The 19,568-nt window shown below is 37.5% G+C and overlaps 1 protein-coding gene across 4 annotated transcripts; it reads right to left on the bottom strand.

The window, feature by feature from the left end:
- Positions 1-1,425: 1,425 nt before the first annotated feature.
- On the bottom strand, positions 1,426-17,952 carry LOC117409439 (protein PRRC1). 4 transcript variants are annotated; one of them, XM_034015485.3, is made up of 9 exons: positions 17,815-17,952; positions 16,023-16,138; positions 12,498-12,944; positions 11,560-11,708; positions 10,076-10,178; positions 8,365-8,528; positions 7,970-8,073; positions 6,735-6,837; positions 1,426-4,097 (listed from the first exon to the last, which is right to left on the bottom strand). In XM_034015485.3, exons 2-9 carry the CDS (start codon positions 16,117-16,119, stop codon positions 3,888-3,890), a joined length of 1,377 nt encoding a protein of 458 aa, XP_033871376.3. In that variant the 5' UTR covers positions 16,120-16,138; positions 17,815-17,952; the 3' UTR covers positions 1,426-3,887. The 4 variants fall into 4 exon arrangements, with proteins under 4 accessions (XP_033871376.3, XP_033871379.3, XP_033871375.3 ...); XM_034015488.3 differs by having other exon boundaries at positions 11,560-11,705; positions 17,768-17,952; XM_034015484.3 differs by having other exon boundaries at positions 17,768-17,951.
- Between the last annotated feature and the right edge of the window lie 1,616 nt (positions 17,953-19,568).

Here is a 19,568-nt window from a genome sequence, read left to right on the forward strand (position 1 = left end):
TATTTATTTAGTTATGTTCAAATTAAACATTTTAAAAATGTAAACGGACCCCTTAATATTATTACATGCTAATTTTACTTTTGTGTGTTTTAAATGTCTTCAGAAAATAGAATACAGTATGATCTACTTTTATGCCAAAGGTAAGCCCAGTTAATGCAATCATATCATATCATAACAATGCCAGACATCATATTACTGCTCATTCTGAATAGAAGATTTTTTTTCTTGTGTGTAATAGTCTCAGGTATTTCTTGTAGACCAAATGGTACTTAAATATTGCCAGCAACAGAAACCGAACCAGTGACTTGTGGTAAAAACCCATTTAAAATGAATGTGGCAAAGTACACATACACAGCCTGCTTTTGAACTTAAGGTCACCCATGTGGCTATTTTTCAATTCCATTCATCACATCAAGGCAATAACAGTTGAAATCATGACTAAAAGAAGTCCCTAAAGAAAACGTACACTATGTATGTCTAAAAAGGGGAATACAGGTCTGTTTCCAGTATGGGGTGGGATGTGTGGGGTTCTTATGCAGAATCTTTTGTTTAAAATGCTGGGAATTTCAGAGCAGGACAGCTACTGCATGTGGATGCTGCTTAATTTGATATTCTTATCAGCGTTATATAGTCAGGCTTGTTTTTCCAATTGAAGCCACATGAAGAGGGGTCAGCTTAAATATGCATCAGGGTACCTGAAGTACGATCCAGTTTCGAATTCTATTAAATCAGAAAAGAGGTTATTAAAGATCAATGTAATGTTTGACAGGGCAAGTGACATGCAGAGACTAGGGACTACTAATAAAAGCTGAGGCACATTTACATTATACAGCCTTTAAGCAGCTCGGGCTGTTTTGATGCCGACTCTAAACATCAAATCACCTAACTGCGTTTTCATACAAGAAAGCGGATCATCTGGTCATTCAGGACACTGCAGACCTGGTGTTATTTTTTGTTTGAATCCTAAAGATCTTGTCATAATGCTAGTTTTCTTTATGTTATGGAAAGAGGTATTTGAACATAAGGGTATGTCAAACTACATTATTTCAATGTAAACATAAATAAACACAGCACAGAATGAATATTAATACTTTGAAACCAACCAGCTATAAGCAAGATAGCACAATGGATCACCAATGAGTGTGACAGATTTCACAAAACCCAGGCAATTTTGAACAATCAAAAGTGCCCCTCATTGGGTCTATTAGCATCAAACTTGTCAAATCTTCCTAAATTATGAATGTTATTGTATTATACAAATGTATTGTTCCAATTCTTCATTTACAATATTCCTGTGATTCATTTGTTTTTATTCACATGTCATGTGGTTAGATATTTAAAAAATAAGCATTGGTACACAGTCGGATATTCAGCTGATAATTGTTCAATAATCTTCTATAAATAAATGACACGACACAGTAGAAGTAGTAAATAAATGAATTTAGTCTCCTGAACATCAGTGGCACATATTTAAAGCATGTTTTAAAAGGATAATAAATGTACTGTATCTGTTGGTTTTATAAAATACTAAACTGAATATAGAGAACAGTACATAAATATATTTAGAATATTATACAGGGTTCCTTGTGATGTATCTGATTCATCCGATTTACACATTAGAACAATTGTGAGACACAAAGGGCTGAGAATCTTTACACAGTACAGTATATGTTCATGCCTGTCATCAAAAAGGTAAAGCCGCACACTAAAACCTGCCACATTAGTTGTACAACTTGTACCCAGCATCCACTTTAGGAGAAATGCCAACAATGTTTTATTTGCCAAAAATGTTATTTATTTACAAATCTTGGTTTGTAAAAAGGCGGTTTTATAGTTGTTAATCCTTTATCCCAAATAATAAACAAATAACAATATAACCGTAGACTAAAATTCTGCCATTTGTCCAAAACATAAAATGCTGAAATCTCTCTCAGGTATATATGCAAATTTCAACGGCTAACTAACACTCTTTTACTTTTTTACTTTCACACCAACATAATTGGCAGCCCTGAGGTCATTCACAGCTCTAGTTTTTCTGTGGTCACTCTGGGATAAATTATTTTAGTTTTCAGTGGATTAATGCAAAAAAAAAAAAAAAAAAGGAAAGCATTATTAAAAGATCAATGTAATGTTTGACAGGGCAAGTGACATGCAGAGAATAGGGACTACTAATAAAAGCTGAGGCACATTTGCATTATACAGCCTTTAAGCAGCTCGGGCTGTTTTGATGCTGACTCTTTACATCAAAACACCAAACTGCGTTTTCATACAAGAAAGCGGATCATCTGGTCATTCAGGACACTGCAGACCTGGTGTTATTTTTTGTTTGAATCCTAAAGATCTTGTCATAATGCTAGTTTTCTTTATATTATGGAAAGAGGTATTTGAACAAAAGGGTATGTCAAACTACATTATTTCAATGTAAACATAAATAAACACAGCACAGAATGAATAGTAATACTTTGAAACCAACCGGCTATAAGCAAGATGGCACAATGGATCACCAATGTGTGTGACAGATTTCACAAACCCCAGGAAATTATGAACAATCAAAGTGCCCCTTATTGGGTTTTTAGCATCAAACTTGTCAAATCTTCCTAAATTATGAATGTTATTGTATTATACAAATGTATTGTTCCAATTCTTCATTTACAATATTCCTGTGATTCATTTGTTTTTATTCACATATCATGTGGCTGGAGATTTTCTGATGACTGGAATCAAAGTTTTTTTTTTTTTTTTTTTTGCATACTGTGTATGGTTTATTTACACTACAGTCAACAAGTTTTAAAGCTGTTACGTTACTTATATAGAATATATATATGACTTTGGCGAACAAAGATCAATTTAGATATAAATCCTAAATTTTTGTTGTCTATCTTTTAGAGAACAAAAGTTAGCAAAAAAGAAGATAGTTTAAAAATGATTTTTCATAGATTACAATAAATGAGGCCATCTATAATGTCAATAGTAAAAAAAAACAAAAAAAACACAACCTTTAATGCATGTATCAAGAAACCTCCTTTAAAATCCTCCTGCACTCAATCATTCTGAACAGGACTTTATCTGAGTCAATGGTAAGAATTTAAGCTTCACTCCTAGCTCCAGCTTCTCTCAACACACATTTCTCAAGGCTCAACATTAGCATCACCTACTAGGTCCTATAGCAGACAGATGTCAATTTTGAGTTCACACATTAAATTGAATTGATAAGATCTTAATTAGTTGCATCTTTAACCAGATGTAACCTATGGGCCAAAGACTTAAGCATGGCTAATGAGGTAATTGTAAAGCCTATTTTTAAAATTATTATTATAAATGTCATGTCATGCTTTAATTACGTCAGAACTGACTTCTGTTGGCTGTAGGACCAAATATTGGGGAGGCAGGTGCCAATTTTAAGCCTGGTTTCTGATAAACTGTACACCTCCTATTCAGTGACCTTTTACTACTCAGGACAGACAGCTCTGTAACAAGCCCATATCCCACTGAGATCAATCAAACAATCCTTCAAGGTTTCACTGCTTAGAATATTTTTTTAAAATAGCAGAATTCTGCATTTCCGTTCAGATTTCCTTTGTCCCATATTAAAATCACTTTCAAAACATCTTCCATCTGCTACAGATGTCGAGGTTTCAGCCGTTTACAAAACACATTTACTTAGATGTTATGTTTTAAACTTGAACACCTTACAAACTGGAATGTTTAGTTGCAGGAGCTTTCACTAAATCTTATAATTTAAAAAAAAAAAAAATACAAATTTACAGTTATATTTTGTTTGCCAACTATATATCTTCATAGGACATAAAAATGAAGCACACACCTGGATGTGTGAATAGTTGTAGTCCTTTAGAAACCATTGGCTAAAATGGTGTTTTTGTGTTGCATTAAACGGTCCTGGGTGGCAGTCGCTGTTTATACATTCCTGCTAAAGCTTTAGCCGCACTGTAGATCATCTGTCTTCGAGACATGCCAGTGAACATGACATGCCAGTCAGTCTTGCTGACATGAGGCAAGTTCCTCTCCATCACCTCTCCCACTGTCACCATGAGACCCGACCACCTTAAGCTGTAGTCTACTGGTGTTAGAGTCTCGGCCTGTAAGGAACATTTAAAAGAAATTACCATTTAGTTTGTATTCATAATGTAATGTGGTTATTAGCAGAAGCTAAGATGCCATCAGCCATTCAAATTCTAAGACATCTTGTACAGGAAAAATAGACGGTAAAATTCTTAACCATGACCCAAAATGAAGAATTGGGTTTTCTTATGGATTCTCTTAGGCTAAGTACACACACAGGCTAAATGCGGTTGTAAGTTCATCTTTTGCTGTTAATACGGTTTGTATACACACACAGTTCAGTTACAAAGGGCAGCAACAACTGCACTAGTTAATCCTTTTCAGAGCAAGTATCGAGTGTGGTTATTAATTCAGTACGGTTAGTTAATGCGCACTAACTGTGTGTGTGTATTACAACCGCACTAACACAACCGCAGTTGGTGCTCAGTGGATTTCTGTGCAACTAATGATGTCATTGTTTATCAGACATTTCCGTGTGATAAACATGGCCAATTTTTTTTTTATTTAATCAAAGTACAGTTGTATAATATTCTGTTGTAAGAAAAAAAAAATTTATTTTTGGTTTTGCAACTTAAATAAAACAATATGGGTCAATTCGTATCCTCAAACGCCACAGTGTGACCGCAACTCGTTTTTCCACCGATACCGAACATCTCATCTGTGTGTTTTGGCACTCCACGAAATGTCTCAGTAAATGACAAAGACGCATATACAACTCCTTAGACATGCGTACATTTTTAATCCAGTCACGACTCAAGTCGTTCCCACCAGCCTTCTGGTCGGAAGATTGAGAGGGGTATTGCTGCAGAATGAAGGCTCCCGCAGCATAGGTCTCACAGGGTAGCTCACAGGGTAGTACTGCGTGCGCAACTGGTAATAGACGTCATCATTATGTGCTACAGCCGAGCACATGATAAGGGTGATGAATTTACGTACTATAACAATTTCATAACAATAACCTAGCCCTAAACCCAAGGTTCGTGGTGTATTGGCCGTGGATCACCAATTAATTCTCACAAGATAATCACTATGTTCAGCCAGTGTTCTCCCCCTCCCATACCCTGTATACCACACTCTGGCTTCTCTTCAGTTCGAATAAATCTTTCGCCTTTATCGTCACATGGTAGCGGTGTTGAGGGTGAATGAAGCACGACGTAAATTATGAGTTGCGCACGCAGCACTACCCTGTGTGAGCTACGCTGTGGGAACCTTCGTTCTGCAGATATATACTCTTGGGAAAATCGCCCAAATGTTTCAATCTACCGTCATGGTACTGCAGATCATCGCCACTGTATTTAGCAGTGCAGAAAAATCCAAACGGCTTCTCCGCTGGTGCGAGCATAGCTGTGGTTGACGAGCTCTCTATCGATTACGTACTGTACTTTCTTCCAAAAGCATAAACAAAAACACAGCCTCCATGTTGTCACATGGCATGCAATGATGGCCCGAGTTCAGTGGTTTGTTTAAACAGAGAGTCAGTCACTTCAGTAATGAAAGGTGTGTGTAAAACAAACAACCACAGCGAGTGCCGTTTGTAAATACGGTTGTCAAGCCAACTGCAGTGTGTATGTATGTAGCCTAACATTACTTCCTACCTCTTATTTCCATTAGAAAATACAGCGGTATCTCAGTTTCTGGTGAATTATCTGGCCTCTTTGAAAAATGTAAACCCATAATATATACCACACAGGATGCAGCAAAGATAAAGTAATGCATATTTGGCAACCCTTTATGAAATGAACACAACACCACTGCAGCTCCAATGATACATCAGTCACACTCTAGGTAAATACCTTTAAAAATAGGTTACTTTGCTTCTTAACCCCTTGACAGCCACTGGTTATATTATTTTTCCCTTGGGCTAAACGTTACACCATTTCATGAAGTTAATCACTGTTATTATTTCCTGTCAGTTCAAGTCGCTTGCTTCCAGTAAACAAAGTAAGGCCATGTGTACCAGTATGATCTGCTGTGGATACAAATTACTTCAGGATGCCATGACCAAGCACACTGAATAAAAGCACACACATTTTAACGGAAACTTTTACCCCGTTTTAAGAGAGTAGCTACAGTCCTGATTGTTGTTAGTTTTGCTACACATCTCTCATTGTTCACAACTTTATTGGTAAAGTCATCTGTCAATCAAATCTCTTAGAAATGGCACATGCAGCTAGTTCAACCAATGAAAATAATGAGAGAGGAAACCCATGACTGCACAGGAATTCACTTTCTTACAAAATAAACGATTATAGATATAATACTTGTGGTTGTATTTACTATGCCATGTAGTGGCATCATGTTATATATGACTTTTTAATCCATCCCATTCCTTGAAAAACTTATCGGAGAAGATTTACTTTCAAAATCCCTGCCCATACGGAAGCAAGCAGTGCAATGCTAGTGTCGAACTGACAGGAGAGAACTACCACAGAAATGAATGCAACACATAGGCGAATCCCTTCAACGATTACCAGTCCATTTACAAATTAAATAAACCAAATCAAGGTTAATTAAAGGGAAAAGTAGAAAATCCAATCCTTTTGCATTACACAAGGAGGACATACCTGGTACATCCAGTGGCAGTCAAGTGGTTAAATATACTATGACCGTTGAATCCATGGGGAGTATTAATTATCTTCTGAATAAACACTGACCTGCTTAACATACTCTAAAGGCACTGGTGTGGCTTGTGTAAAGCTTTCAATATGAATGCCATGGGTTGGGTCTTCAAGAATCAAGCAGCCAATATCAAACCACCTGTAACAATAACAAAATACAAGATTTAAACTACAGGGGTACTGTAAATACTCAAAAATATAACCAATTCCTATTTCTGTCAAGCACAGCACTAGCAAATATGTTGATCTAATTTCAAAGCACATTTCTGACATGTTATGTAATGTTCATGAATATGCAGTAAACTTGTAAATCAGTGATCAAAAACAGTTAAGCAATTTGTGTTAAAACAGAATCCCTCAGGAATACTTTCTTTTAAGGTAGTGTTGACAAGACTGATTAAAATGCAAAAATGTAGAAGTTTAAGATTTTTTTTTGTGGTGTGTGTAGAACAGCAGTTGAGCTTACAACAAAGGAATTTCTGTCTCTCAACAGTCAACCACCTCCACCCACACACACAAATGAATACATGAAAAATACTAAGAGGTTCATTTATATGTTCTAAACGATACAGCATGCAATTCACAGAATGCATAATTTGAAGTGTAAGAACACATACATACAAAATACAGTAAATGGCTTGTATAAGTTCCTTGTTGTTTCCAACTGTGCAGCATCAAATCGCTTGTAAAAGTTATGTAAAATAGATATTGGAAAAACTCACTGATATGGAAATTGACCTGCAAAAATTATATTGAGCTGTGTACTAAATGTGAAGACAAGACTAAACAGAAGTCACAAGAGCCACGATAGCCATATTAAATAAGAGGTTGATGTCAACAACACCCAATGATACCCAACGTGACCTAGAGAATTATAGAATATAGTTCTGGAATGTCAAATCTTCGCATTATCTTGGCAGTCATATTACATCTCAAATGGTCAACAAGGTATTCAATGTTTAGTCCTTTCATAAACAAAAATATAAGAGAATCCCAAGGAAAACACTGCAATGAATGTATTTTTTTGCTGTATCTCCTTTAAGGGTAGTAAGGATCATTTGAGCACAAAAGCACAGACAGGTCGATAAAAAACAAAACAAACAAACAGGATCACTTTGGAATGTCCTGCCCTAAAAGAACAATATTAAAAGGATCAAAAGGAATAAAAACACTTTGAACACCGTTTCTTTTCTGTTTTTTGTGGCAGGAAGATATCGATCAACTTTGTTAGCCAAAGTTACAGGTGAAGATAAAAGAAAAGTGCTTCTTACTTGTCAGGAGACAGCTCAGCAATAAAGTTCTCTACTGAGACTGCTGCCTGCTTTTCATGGATCACCCCAGCTCGACGCAGACTGTCTATCCGTTCCTGGGCACCCTGCAAGGAAAATATAAAATACCAAGTTAAGAAATCAAAATTGTGTTGCCCTTGCTGAATACTTCTACCCTGTTTCGGGGTTAGCAAGAGGTATGCCAGCAGATGCATTACAATTAACAATCTAATATCCACATGTGCCACATAGTCTTTTGCTTATTGTCCATCTGATGCTATGCTAACATGGCCAGCTTTGTAACCACCTAGGTCATTCAAACCTTTTTGCACCTTTCCAAAAGGAAACGACTTTCTCGTCTAAAGAAGAAGAGTGAGAAACATCTATAAGCCACTCACTTTCAGTCCTGCTGCGTAACCCACAGGCTGGGATGCAATATTGGACTGACCAGCTTCTCCTGTAACCGTTGCCAGCCCAAACACTTCTTGGAAAGCATCTCGAACAGCAGCAACTTTCACTTCCTTATTCGAAGTCACAACAATGTCCAGATCTCCACCAGATTCTGAAAGGAACAATTACAAAAGTATGAAAACAGAGGTAGGGTTCTCCCCAGGAATTCTGTACAGCCGGGTGGCAGAACATTATAGCCAGGAGCATTTAACAGAAAAATAAACATGCCTTACCTTAAATATATAATACGACAAAGAATTTGAATAATGTGTTGTCTTTTGTTGACATATCTGGTTGCTCTTTTTTTGTTCTACATTTTCTTTTTCATTACTGTTTTTTATGATGGTAAATTACCGTGCTTATTTAGGCACTCTACGATTTGACTGAGGAACGATAATGTAGGTTTATCGGAGTTCACAAAAAAAAAGGGGTAACATTTTCACTTCCTTTTTCGCTTAATTGTTGAGCTTACTGATTCATTGCTTCGTTTTCGTTATGTTAAGTTTTCAGGGCATTTTGTTAATGCATGTCTTTTTGTTTTTCGCTGTTCTACATTTTTTTTTTTAATGCAACTAACTATTAATTTTAACTTTTTTTTTTTTTCTTTTGTTACACAACTGTACTCACACACGTTTGGTCATCATCATAACTGTTGCATAAAACCAGAGTGTAATAATCCAGCACCTCTGCACTTAAGCATTTGTATGTCAGCTGACAAGTGTTCTGCTGATATCCCACCATGCCTTTATTCTTAAAGGTGTACAGCTTCTATACATGAACCCCCAATATCTCTCACAATCAGCTGGGTACATATTTTTATGATATCATTTTAATGTTTTAGCCTCTCGAAGTGCTTAACACAGAAAACCCACCCCTGTTGTGTCAAGATGTAACACAGCCGTCATGTGGTTCCAAGACTTTTTTTTTCCACCCAGGAACGCGCAAGTGGTCATCTAGAAGTGCAATCAATCTTATTGTTTAAGCCACAGTAGCATCTGCAAAACGGGCGGATCAGGTTTTTTTCAGCCAGGCGGCGACAGTCACCGTCTGGCTGAAAAGGCCTGGGCAGAACCCTGACAGGGACATGATAATTTCTTCATGGAAGAGGAACATAAATTACATTAAATACATCTGAAATAAATATAGGTAAAAGTGTGGCACATATATGTACATAGAGTATGGATGTTTGTATAGGTACTTTAATTAAAATCAGTATGTAGATCTACCGATCTCAAGTCTGTTTTTTTTTATTATTATTTCCCACCTGGGGGGGGGGGGATCCCCAAATCTTTCAATTCTTAAACCTATTGTAGGTCAGGCAGTCTGCAAAGTAAATCCGTTTTACCAAGATCTCTCTTCACTTTCAGGCATTTTAGTTGTCCCTTTACCCACAGTACTTTCCAATAAATCATCTATCCAGATCCAAGCAACAACAAATCAACCACAGGTCATAAATCTGCAAAACCTGCAACCACTGCACCAAGTTGTGTACTGATTAATGATGAAAGGGAGTTACATGGCTAGCACAGGAAACAGGTACACGGGGGACACACTGGAAATTGAAAATTTAGCTCCAGTAGTAAAGACACTTAACTGTTCGAGAGGTTGTTACTTCAGGAAGTATCATAAAATACATTGCGATACACTATTTTTACTTACTGATATACGGAGCCATTCCAGGATCCAAAGTGGTGATCATCGACTCCACAGAATGTTTGGTTTTATCAAAAACGGATTTTACCATTGGGTTTCCAGCAACACCCTAAAAGCATCAAGCAGAAACACATCAGATCAGTTTCACAGCTGTTTTCTAAATCTACGCCAAAAAATGCACATATTATATACTAAAAGGAGGTAAACGTGAAGATGATTTGTAGTTATTGTTTGTTTGACCCTAAGTTGCATGGCACAAGCCCAAAATAGAAAAACAATATCACATTCATCTGATGACAATTTCACAGCTGGGGTATAATGTATTATAATGTATTGTACACAATACAGACTTTTACTGACCCCTATGTTGGTGCTACACACCACAAGGTTAAAGTCTTGTGGTGAGTTTTTGATAGGTTTATACTGAATACTGATTGCCTTTTTAAGGCAATTTTTGATTAAAAAAAAAAAAAAATGATGAAGGCTACCTAGACATAATGCTTGTTTAATTAAATCAAGATGATAAAATAGAAAAGCAAGTCTCTTCTGACTGAAATATGACTTTAATAAAGTTCTGCGTGGTTTTACAGCTCCTGAAACTGATTAAAAGATATTTACAGTCACCTAAATTCCCAATGCAAGCTAGAGCTATTTTTCTTTTTCAAATGACGTGAAATAAACTAAAGAAGTGACAGTTTCTATAAAGAGGGGCTGTTGGTGCCAAAGCAGGATCAAGACGGGCACAACTTTTCTTACATCTTAAAAAAAAAAAAAGCATTTAAAAAAACTACAGCTTCAATAGTATGTTCCTTTTATCGAAAATATTTTAAACCACTGAGCTGACAAAACGTTAAGCATATTCTAATTCTGTTCATTTATTATTTAGTGACCAATAATAGAGCAGTATTTTTTAACATTTACCCATGTTCATATTCTTGGTGTACAAGTCAATCATACAGATAATAACTTAATGAACAGTTGGACATTCTTTTTGTTTTCAGTTAAAATTCTTTTTGTGCAGCACCACCTTGTGGATCGTTTCAGGAATGCTGTGTAATTCACACTATGTGTGCCTGTTGCTAGTGAGCTTTAATTCATTCACTCAGTAGCGCATCAGATAAATGCACTGTTGTGTTACCACTGACTTTTGTAGTGTCAGCTTGGTTCATAAAAATTGCTCCCCCATCACACAGCACTTGACTGATGAGGCCAGAAGCTAATACACTTGCCAAGAGTTACTGCCCCTCTCCAGGTCAAACATAAATCGACGTATGTTGTCAGCTCTTGAACACTCAAGAGCTCTACCCTCACATTAAAATATCACACTCAGTTGTATATTGCAAACAGTGCTCTGTGTACCAATAAAATACCTCTGATTTAGAGGATACAGCCATTCTCTGTATGTTGTCAACATTTCAGATCAGGTGATTGCTATTAAACAACACTTCTTTAACACATTCCTTCTTGCAGGTTACCTCACAGAAGCTCACCTTTATAAAGCCCCATATGCCTCCTGCATTGCCACTGTCCTCCATGCCCATCCTCGGATCTTCATGATTATCTGGGAAGGTGATAGGAGATTCAGCTCCAACACCGACAGACATAGCAGGCTGCTGAACCATGGGGTTTGACATCACTGCTGCAGGCAAGAAGGAACAGCGCTTTTAGAGAAGGGCCCTGCACAAAACACTCTTCACAATTTAACTCAAGACAACAAAACTTCATAGAAATAACATCATGCAAAAACTTAAACAAGTAGACAATCAATATAATGTTTCTATTCCAAAACTAGAGAAAAAACATGCTCATCATGTGGCATTATGCCATTACATTTTTAAGATTACCATCCAATAGAAACGATGAACACGACATAGATATATATAAAAAAAAAATGTGCATTATCAATCAATGTATAATGAAATTATTATACATAACAGAGCAAGGTGACATGCAAAGTCTCAAAAACTAACTAGCTAGCCCTAAAAAAATCCTTTAGTACCATATCCCCGCCTCCAAAATCATGTTACACTATCTACTTTAAATGCCTTTTTTTTGTTGCTTAAAAATTAACTTTCTTCCTTACTTCACTGCAGTGGGGATGGGAAGTCACTCCCTGCTGTACAAACCAGAGGAAGATTGTTAAGCTGCTGCATGTAACTGTTGCAGCTGTACACTTTATTGACCAGAAAGAAGAGTAGGGTTTGACTTGAACCAAAACAATGGTGAATTCAACAACACAATAAAATGAGGAAAGGGGTGAAAATGAAATGGTTTAAAATGTAATTAAAAAAAACGAAGCTAGAGAAAACATCTACAAGTTACCCGCTGCTCCTTAGGTTGCCAGTTATCAACCTTTGACAGCCTACAAAAAAAAAAAAACATTCTGACTACTTTACATTGAAGATTGAAGAGAAAAACAAACTATCACCTGTGACAGGCTGTGGGGTGGAGAATGATGGCATAAGAGGTGTCTGTGGAGTTCTCCCCGCGTGACCCCGAGTGATGTCATAGTGAGCGTTCATCGAAAAGCCTGTAGTGGGAGGACCAACAGGAGGTGCAGACATGACAGGACCCAGAGGAGGAGCGCCACTGGGAGGGATGGAGGGAGAGGAGTAGGCGGCCATGGGGCTAGAGAAGGGGACACCTGGGACTGATGCAGCCAGTGGACTCGCAAAGGGTATACCAGGGATTGAGGCCCCAGGAGGAGGGAAAGGAGAGGCAGACATCATGGAACCCTGAGCGCTGCCCGATGGAGGAGGTGCAGAAGGTCTGATAGGAGGGAGTGAGGTGGAGGCAGGAGCCATGGTTGTCGAAAAGCCTTGGGCTGGGAAAGACATGCCGGATGTGTTGGGGAGAGACAAAGGACTGGACATGGCTGAAATAAAAGAGAAAACAAAACATCGATTCAGAAAATATCAATGTCAGCAATGCATCACCAATACAAATTATGATACAGAAATAGGGGTTTTACCAAACACACAAATATAAAGGGAAAGGGTCATCGAGATGTGAAACAAAAGAAGAATACTATAGTTTGCATAACTCTGATTTTTCTGACCCGTACAAAGTTGCTTCAAAAGGGAATACAAACCCTTTGGAAGTGTCAGAGACATTTAAAAGGGAGTACGTGTACCTTTGGACTCATTAAGTTTAACATTGCCATGCAGTGTTTGCATGACAAGATTAAATGTTTGAAATTCAGACAAGTTGACAAACATTTCAGCTAGTTAGTGTCTTCATCGGTCTAGTGATTGTCTGGACAACTAGTCTATGTCTAATGCCCATTGAAATAACGTTTACTCTATTCTAAGGTACATGCCATAAATACCAGTCCCTGCTTAGGTTGATTGATGGCCATGCACTTTCATTTACAAATTGGGTAAGCTTAAAGAGTAGACCCTTGCAACTGGACAGGACCAAACTACAAGTGTCGGGTAGGGTGTAATTTGTACAGCATACATTCAGGATCGGTTCAGGTAGTCTTTTGGTGAAATACGTAAAACAATCTGTCCTTGCAGCACAGTTGTCTAAAACTGTGATTCAAATGGCAGAAACAAAGGTTCAGCACTACATATCTGACAATTAAATTCAGGAGACTAATCACGAGCTGCATGAGAAACTAGAACAGCGAGGTGAGAGCTACAGGTGTGAAAACATTGCCCCCAATATGCTACAGTTTTTGGTGTCATTCCGTCAAGCATTTTTATGACTTTGATTAATGGGAGAATGTACACGGTGATGAAAGGCTAGAAGGATGATGAAGTGCAGCAGTATACAACACTGAAGGCCACTATTGGAAAATAAAATAAGAACATAAGAAAGGTTACAAACAAGAGGAGGCCATTTGGCCCATCTTGCTCGTTTGGATGTTAGTAGCTTATTGATCCCAGAATCTCATCAAGCAGCTTCTTGAAGGATCCCAGGGTGTCAGCTTCAACACTATTACTGGGGAGTTGGTTCCAGACTCTCACAATTCTCTGTGTAAAAAAGTTCCTCCTATTTTCTGTTTTGAATGCCCCAATCTCCATTTGTGTCCCCTGGGTCGACATTGTTAATACCTTTTAGAATTTTAAATGCTAGAATCAGATCGCCACGTAGTCTTCTTTGTTCAAGACTGAATAGATTCAATTATTTTAGCCTGTCTGCATATGACATGCCTTTTAAACCAGGAATAATTCTGGTCGCTCTTCTTTGCACTCTTTCTAGAGCAGCAATATCCTTTTTGTAGCGGGGTGACCAGAACTGAACACAAAATCTAGATGAGGTCTTACTAATGCATTGTAAAGTTTTAACATTACTTCCCTTGATTTGTTAAACTGGTGGAGGAGCACAGCATTCTGTACTCCAAACTGGCTATGTACACAGCATTGTGTATTAGAAATTAATGTGCTACAAATTAATGTGCTATGCACTCAAATAGAACATCAGAAAATGGATCTGAGATTTCCTTTAACCTGATTGGTCAATATGAGGTCCTTAATCTCTGTTAAAGGACCTTGAATGTTATCTTGTTCAAACTATGCTTAATCACTGTTGCAAATCAATCTGCCGGAAAAAATATGTAAATACAGTCACCATGTATTTTACCTTTTTTGCGTGATGAAAGAAAATCTCTGTTCTAGTACATGCACTCTACATGTTGTCTGTCACTGTACATCAAGTCTGCTTCCTCACGGTCCGATACGTTCAATCTATCTATTTAAATTTTGTATAGTAAATAAAGTACAATACAGTAACCACAATAACAACTAGCCTCCGGTTTGAATGTTGAAGTGTTTACTTTCAGCAACGTTATTTCAGCCTATCACAGTAACAACACAGGACAGTGCTCTCTTGGACTAACAAAGCCAGGAAGGAGGCTTTGAATAAACTTTATCAGCACACTGTGAACAAGTTACTGAACAAACAACATGATCAGCAACAACACATGCAGACAACACTACTAGATATTTTTAATTATTTATTTTTTTTGCCAATAAACTTTAGTACCTAAAAGGTAACTTAAATACTGAAACTTACACAAATACACAACCCTGCACGCAAATCCCAATTGAAAAATAAGAGCTGTAGCTGACGGTAAAGCCCTCTTCTTCTGATTCTATTGCTTAATTACAGACCTTAGAAAAATTGTCAGTTTCTTCGGTAGACTCATTTAATAATTAAAAAAAGAATTCTGCAGAATGTTGAGACCAACAGAATATAGCTCAGCACTGTTGTCTGGTATTTCCCTTTTAAACTAACTCCTCTAGTATCCTCTACTTAATGTACCCGCCGCTGCACACTGGCCTTTGGTGTGAGGTTAGCAAACTGTGCTGTTCAGTGAAGTGGAGAGTCAGAAAAAACAGCTCAGACATGCCCTGGGCACGGGATTTGTGCAGGACATACCAATGCATTTTTTTTTTTTGTTAAAGTAGTTCTTTATGGTACACTATATTTACATTAAGCCAATCACTGAAACAGATTTCCTGTGTATGCCTTTGGGGAGGATTCAGAGGGAACAATGCAGGTTTACAGATAAAAGACTTCAGCAAACATCAGCGTGAAACTGAACACTGAGGTCTGAAGTCTTCTATTAAACATTTACAAGAACAGAACATGGTCGGAACAAGGACCTGAACTGGAAGGGCCTCTGCCCTAGAACGAGACATGGGTTTGACGAATCAAATAATTATTTATCAAGAAAAGCAGTCTTCATGATGCTGTCTTACAGGAACCAAGTGACTGGTAAGTCTGGTAAGGAAACTGCAGCTCACCCAACCAGGTCCTATGACAACAGATTCATTTGAAGAGTTTTTTTTTGTTTTTTTATCTGGTTCTACAAGCTGACATCCACCTTGGTTTCAATAACTGGCAAAATCAAGATTAAATAAAACAATGTCTGTAAACAGTGTGGATGATTTAGTGCATGTAATTAAACTGTGCTGAATGACTCAAATCCTGCTCCAGTGCTTACCTAGCGACACTGGGGCAGGGCTACCTGCTGCTGCAGCACTCGGGGGAGGTGGAGGAGTGCTTGGGGGAGTTGTCTCAATTCCACTTTCTTCCATCATTTTTCTCTGTCGGAACACACTGCAACAAAATAAAAAAACAACATGCAATTGCTTTTATTTTGCATTCTATAAATGTCTCAATGCTGTACAGATCCCTCTGAATTATGAAGGTAGCACCTTATCTTTCCTGCTGCTTTTGCAAAATATAGGCTAGGCACACACATACCCCTTTACAGTTTGCAAATGCAATTGTTTTTTGGCCAGCAAACTCGTTTTGGGTAAAGACCCTAAGCTTAGAGACCCTCAAACAACTTTACATCCATTTAGAACAGCCCATTTTAAAGACAATTTTCATCAGACAGAATCACACTGTTCTGTGGATCTGTCACTTTCTAATGTGAGCCTTTAATGTTTATTTCTAAAGGAGCATGGGTCTGGTAGGACTTCCCTGCATTCAGTTCTCGCCACATCCCGCAGCAAGTCAGTCAAACAGCTCTTTGATCAAAAACAGTCAGCTTGCACACAGAAAACCAGCAAAAATGCCGTCACCCTTCAGTTTACACAGAAAAAAACAAGCTCGTGTTCCTGTGCTTGAAAAGACTCATCAGTTCAAAATACAAGAACGGATGAAACTTCGAAAGGATACATGTTAACATGCAAGCAGGATACCCTGGATAATGTTTGTAATTTGCAGTTGACATCTTAGATTTCATGCGGCAAATACAAAGCTAATCTGCTAGGTGGATTTTTTTTTCTGAGGCAATTTAGATAAGTCACGGAAGTACGAATATCAATTAAAGTGAGCAAACAATAGAAATCTAAGTAAGGTAAGGTCATTACTGTCCAACAGCCCCACCAAAGATATAAATAAAATATACACTGTTTTTGAGGCCTATGGAAACTTACTGCACAAGTTTATGTTTTAAAAACACTGTGACAGATTTCTCAATATTTACAAATAAATGAAATTTGAAGCCTAAAACAAAACAGTTACTATAACATACAAGTGAGCACTGAAGTTATTTGTTACTTATTCTGTAATATGTTCAGTTTTACTTTACTTGTACAAATACTTTGATAAATCTTCTCAATCTAAGAAACTTTTTCTTCTGCGTCTATCTCGTGCGCCTGCGCAGCAGAAGCCGGTTGTAGCGGACGGCCGAGTGACATATTTTGCCACGTCTCCCAGCCTTCTGAACGCTAAACTCACAAAATACAGTACAGGTACTACAGGTTGAATATTTCTGATATACACCAATACATGAACTTGCATTACCAATGTGTGTAAAGGTCCATGCATACTGAAATATATACACAAATAAATAAGGGGATGTATTTCGCTGCACAAATAATCGGTCTTAACTCTTGTGTTGAGACCGATTACTTGTACAAAATAAACGTTTTCTTATACCATACCACAGAAATAAAAATGTAAACATAACGATGAAGGTACTGCTCCATGAAAATCTGAAAACGTAATAACAATATACTGTGTTACTGTATGCAATTCGTGTTGTTGGTATGGTAATTGAGTATTGCTCCCACAATAGTAACATCAACAGAACAGCTATGCCATTTAACCAAGCTTCAGTCATACACTTTTGTTGTTTAGTTTTGTAAAACAAGGATTGGCGAGTTAATTAATTGCATAGGTTCCTATCTGTACCCGCGATTACTTCCATGAAAATTGATAATACGTGTCTCTCACCGAATTCCTGACAGCTGTGGAACGAAGAGGAGCGAATCTTTCCCTACCTCTTTCTTGTCGTGGTATGCAGCTGAAATATAATGTTTTGTGTAGGGGGGGGAATCCCGACTCGAGTCCTAAACACACACCGGAGTTTCCGGTTCAAAATGGCCCCGGTTTAGTGACGTCGGGGAATGCCACGTCTTACCAGCGTGGTGACAGGCTGAGTATACTAAATGTATTACCGGTACGGATAAACCTTGCAGATCAATATTAATGCGTGCCAATGCACCGTTTGTATTTCTGCATGCGCTGTTTGAACATCAGCAGTCTGTATTAGTCTATGTATGTATACGTTTTTGTTTTTTTTTTAAATTCAAAACACGAATTTAAACATACGGGGCGTTGACAAAACTACCCCAGTCGCATATGCAGGGAATGGAATTAGACCATGGGCGTAGTTTGACTTCTCCCTTTGGGGTGGGCTGAAGCGTCTGGCAATAGTACTTACACATACACCTGAAGTCTCACGATTGGGTCGAAACACACGTATAGGATCTTGTCTCACTCTCACACGCTCACTTCATAAAATCTCACGCAGTACCTCTCTCTCTCCCAGCCCCACCATAGCGGTCTTTATTTTGAATGTTTAAATAAATTACTAGGATATGGACGGTTATATTAGCTGTGACATCACTTATTTATTATTCAGATACTCTCACGCATCGCAGTTTTCAGAATTTGAGATCTCTGTATATGGTGGGGAGGGTTTTGCTACAGATTAAGCGTGCAAAAAAAAAAAAAGATTTAGCACAAAATTATCTTCATAAGAACTAACTCACATAAATTTATTAAGTTATACGGGAATAGCAAAGTCTTGGATTCAACTCGTGTACATAACTAATCGCGATTTACTAAAATTACTAACCAGACCAGCGCTGGAACCATTTTTATTGTGGGGGTGCTGAACGCCATTAAACAAAACTGTAACCCCTGTATATAGTCTAAGCTATGCAAATCTGCTGCACCCCCAGCACCCCTAGTTCCAGCGCCCCTGAACCAGACACTAACAACAACAACAAAAAAGTTATGTTTCTTTTCTATTTTAATTGATTATTTATTAAGTCAAATAAAACAAAGATAACAAAAACACAGAGTAACACTGGATATTAAAATATTCAGCAATATTCATAGGTGAAAGTGGAGACTGGAAACTCCATTAATTGAACACAACAATTTTGAGGAAGGTTATGTACAGTACATCTGAAGTGATAAACCAATTGGACACTTAAATCCATTTTCAAAATTCTACCACATTGTATTAGTTCCCCATAGTATGTGTGTGTGTGTGTGTGTGTGTGTGTGTGTGTGTGTGTGTGTTTCAACTCACTTTTTATCTAAGCATGCTAACATTTTTGAAAGAAACATAATGAAAAAAATATAACCTTGCATGCAAACAGTTGCCTATAATGGGAGGCTATGGCCAAAAATACAGAATTTGTAAACAACTTGACAAAACCTAGAAGTAAATGGGATTGTAACACAAATCTGAATTATTACTAAACTGCTAAATCAAGAACGAAGCTGTCCAAATATAAGTACGGTAACGCATAAATGTTTAAAACTGATCGCAGCTCATGTGTACCAGTATGCAGTGATTTTTCTCTAAGATATGAAGAATGAAATGTACAATTCTATAAACAAAATAATGAAACAGTGGATTTGAAATCTAACATAAAATACTGTACTACTAGTATGGCTTCCGGCACACATTTTTTAAAATTGTGTCTCAATCCTAAAATTGTACGTGATACTAAACTTT

This window comes from Acipenser ruthenus, chromosome 1, assembly GCF_902713425.1.
Source record: "Acipenser ruthenus chromosome 1, fAciRut3.2 maternal haplotype, whole genome shotgun sequence".
Taxonomy (NCBI): Eukaryota; Metazoa; Chordata; class Actinopteri; order Acipenseriformes; family Acipenseridae; genus Acipenser; species Acipenser ruthenus.

Excerpts from the sequence above, each read along its gene's own strand:
- LOC117409439 (XM_034015485.3), bottom strand. The coding sequence starts at position 16,119 with ATGATGGAAGAAAGTGGAATTGAGACAACTCCCCCAAGCACTCCTCCA. Across the intron at positions 11,709-12,497 it reads CACCCCACAGCCTGTCACAG|CAGTGATGTCAAACCCCATG; the intron begins GTGATAGTTTGT and ends TCTTGCCTGCAG. Across the intron at positions 6,838-7,969 it reads GCTGAGCTGTCTCCTGACAA|GTGGTTTGATATTGGCTGCT; the intron begins GTAAGAAGCACT and ends TTATTGTTACAG.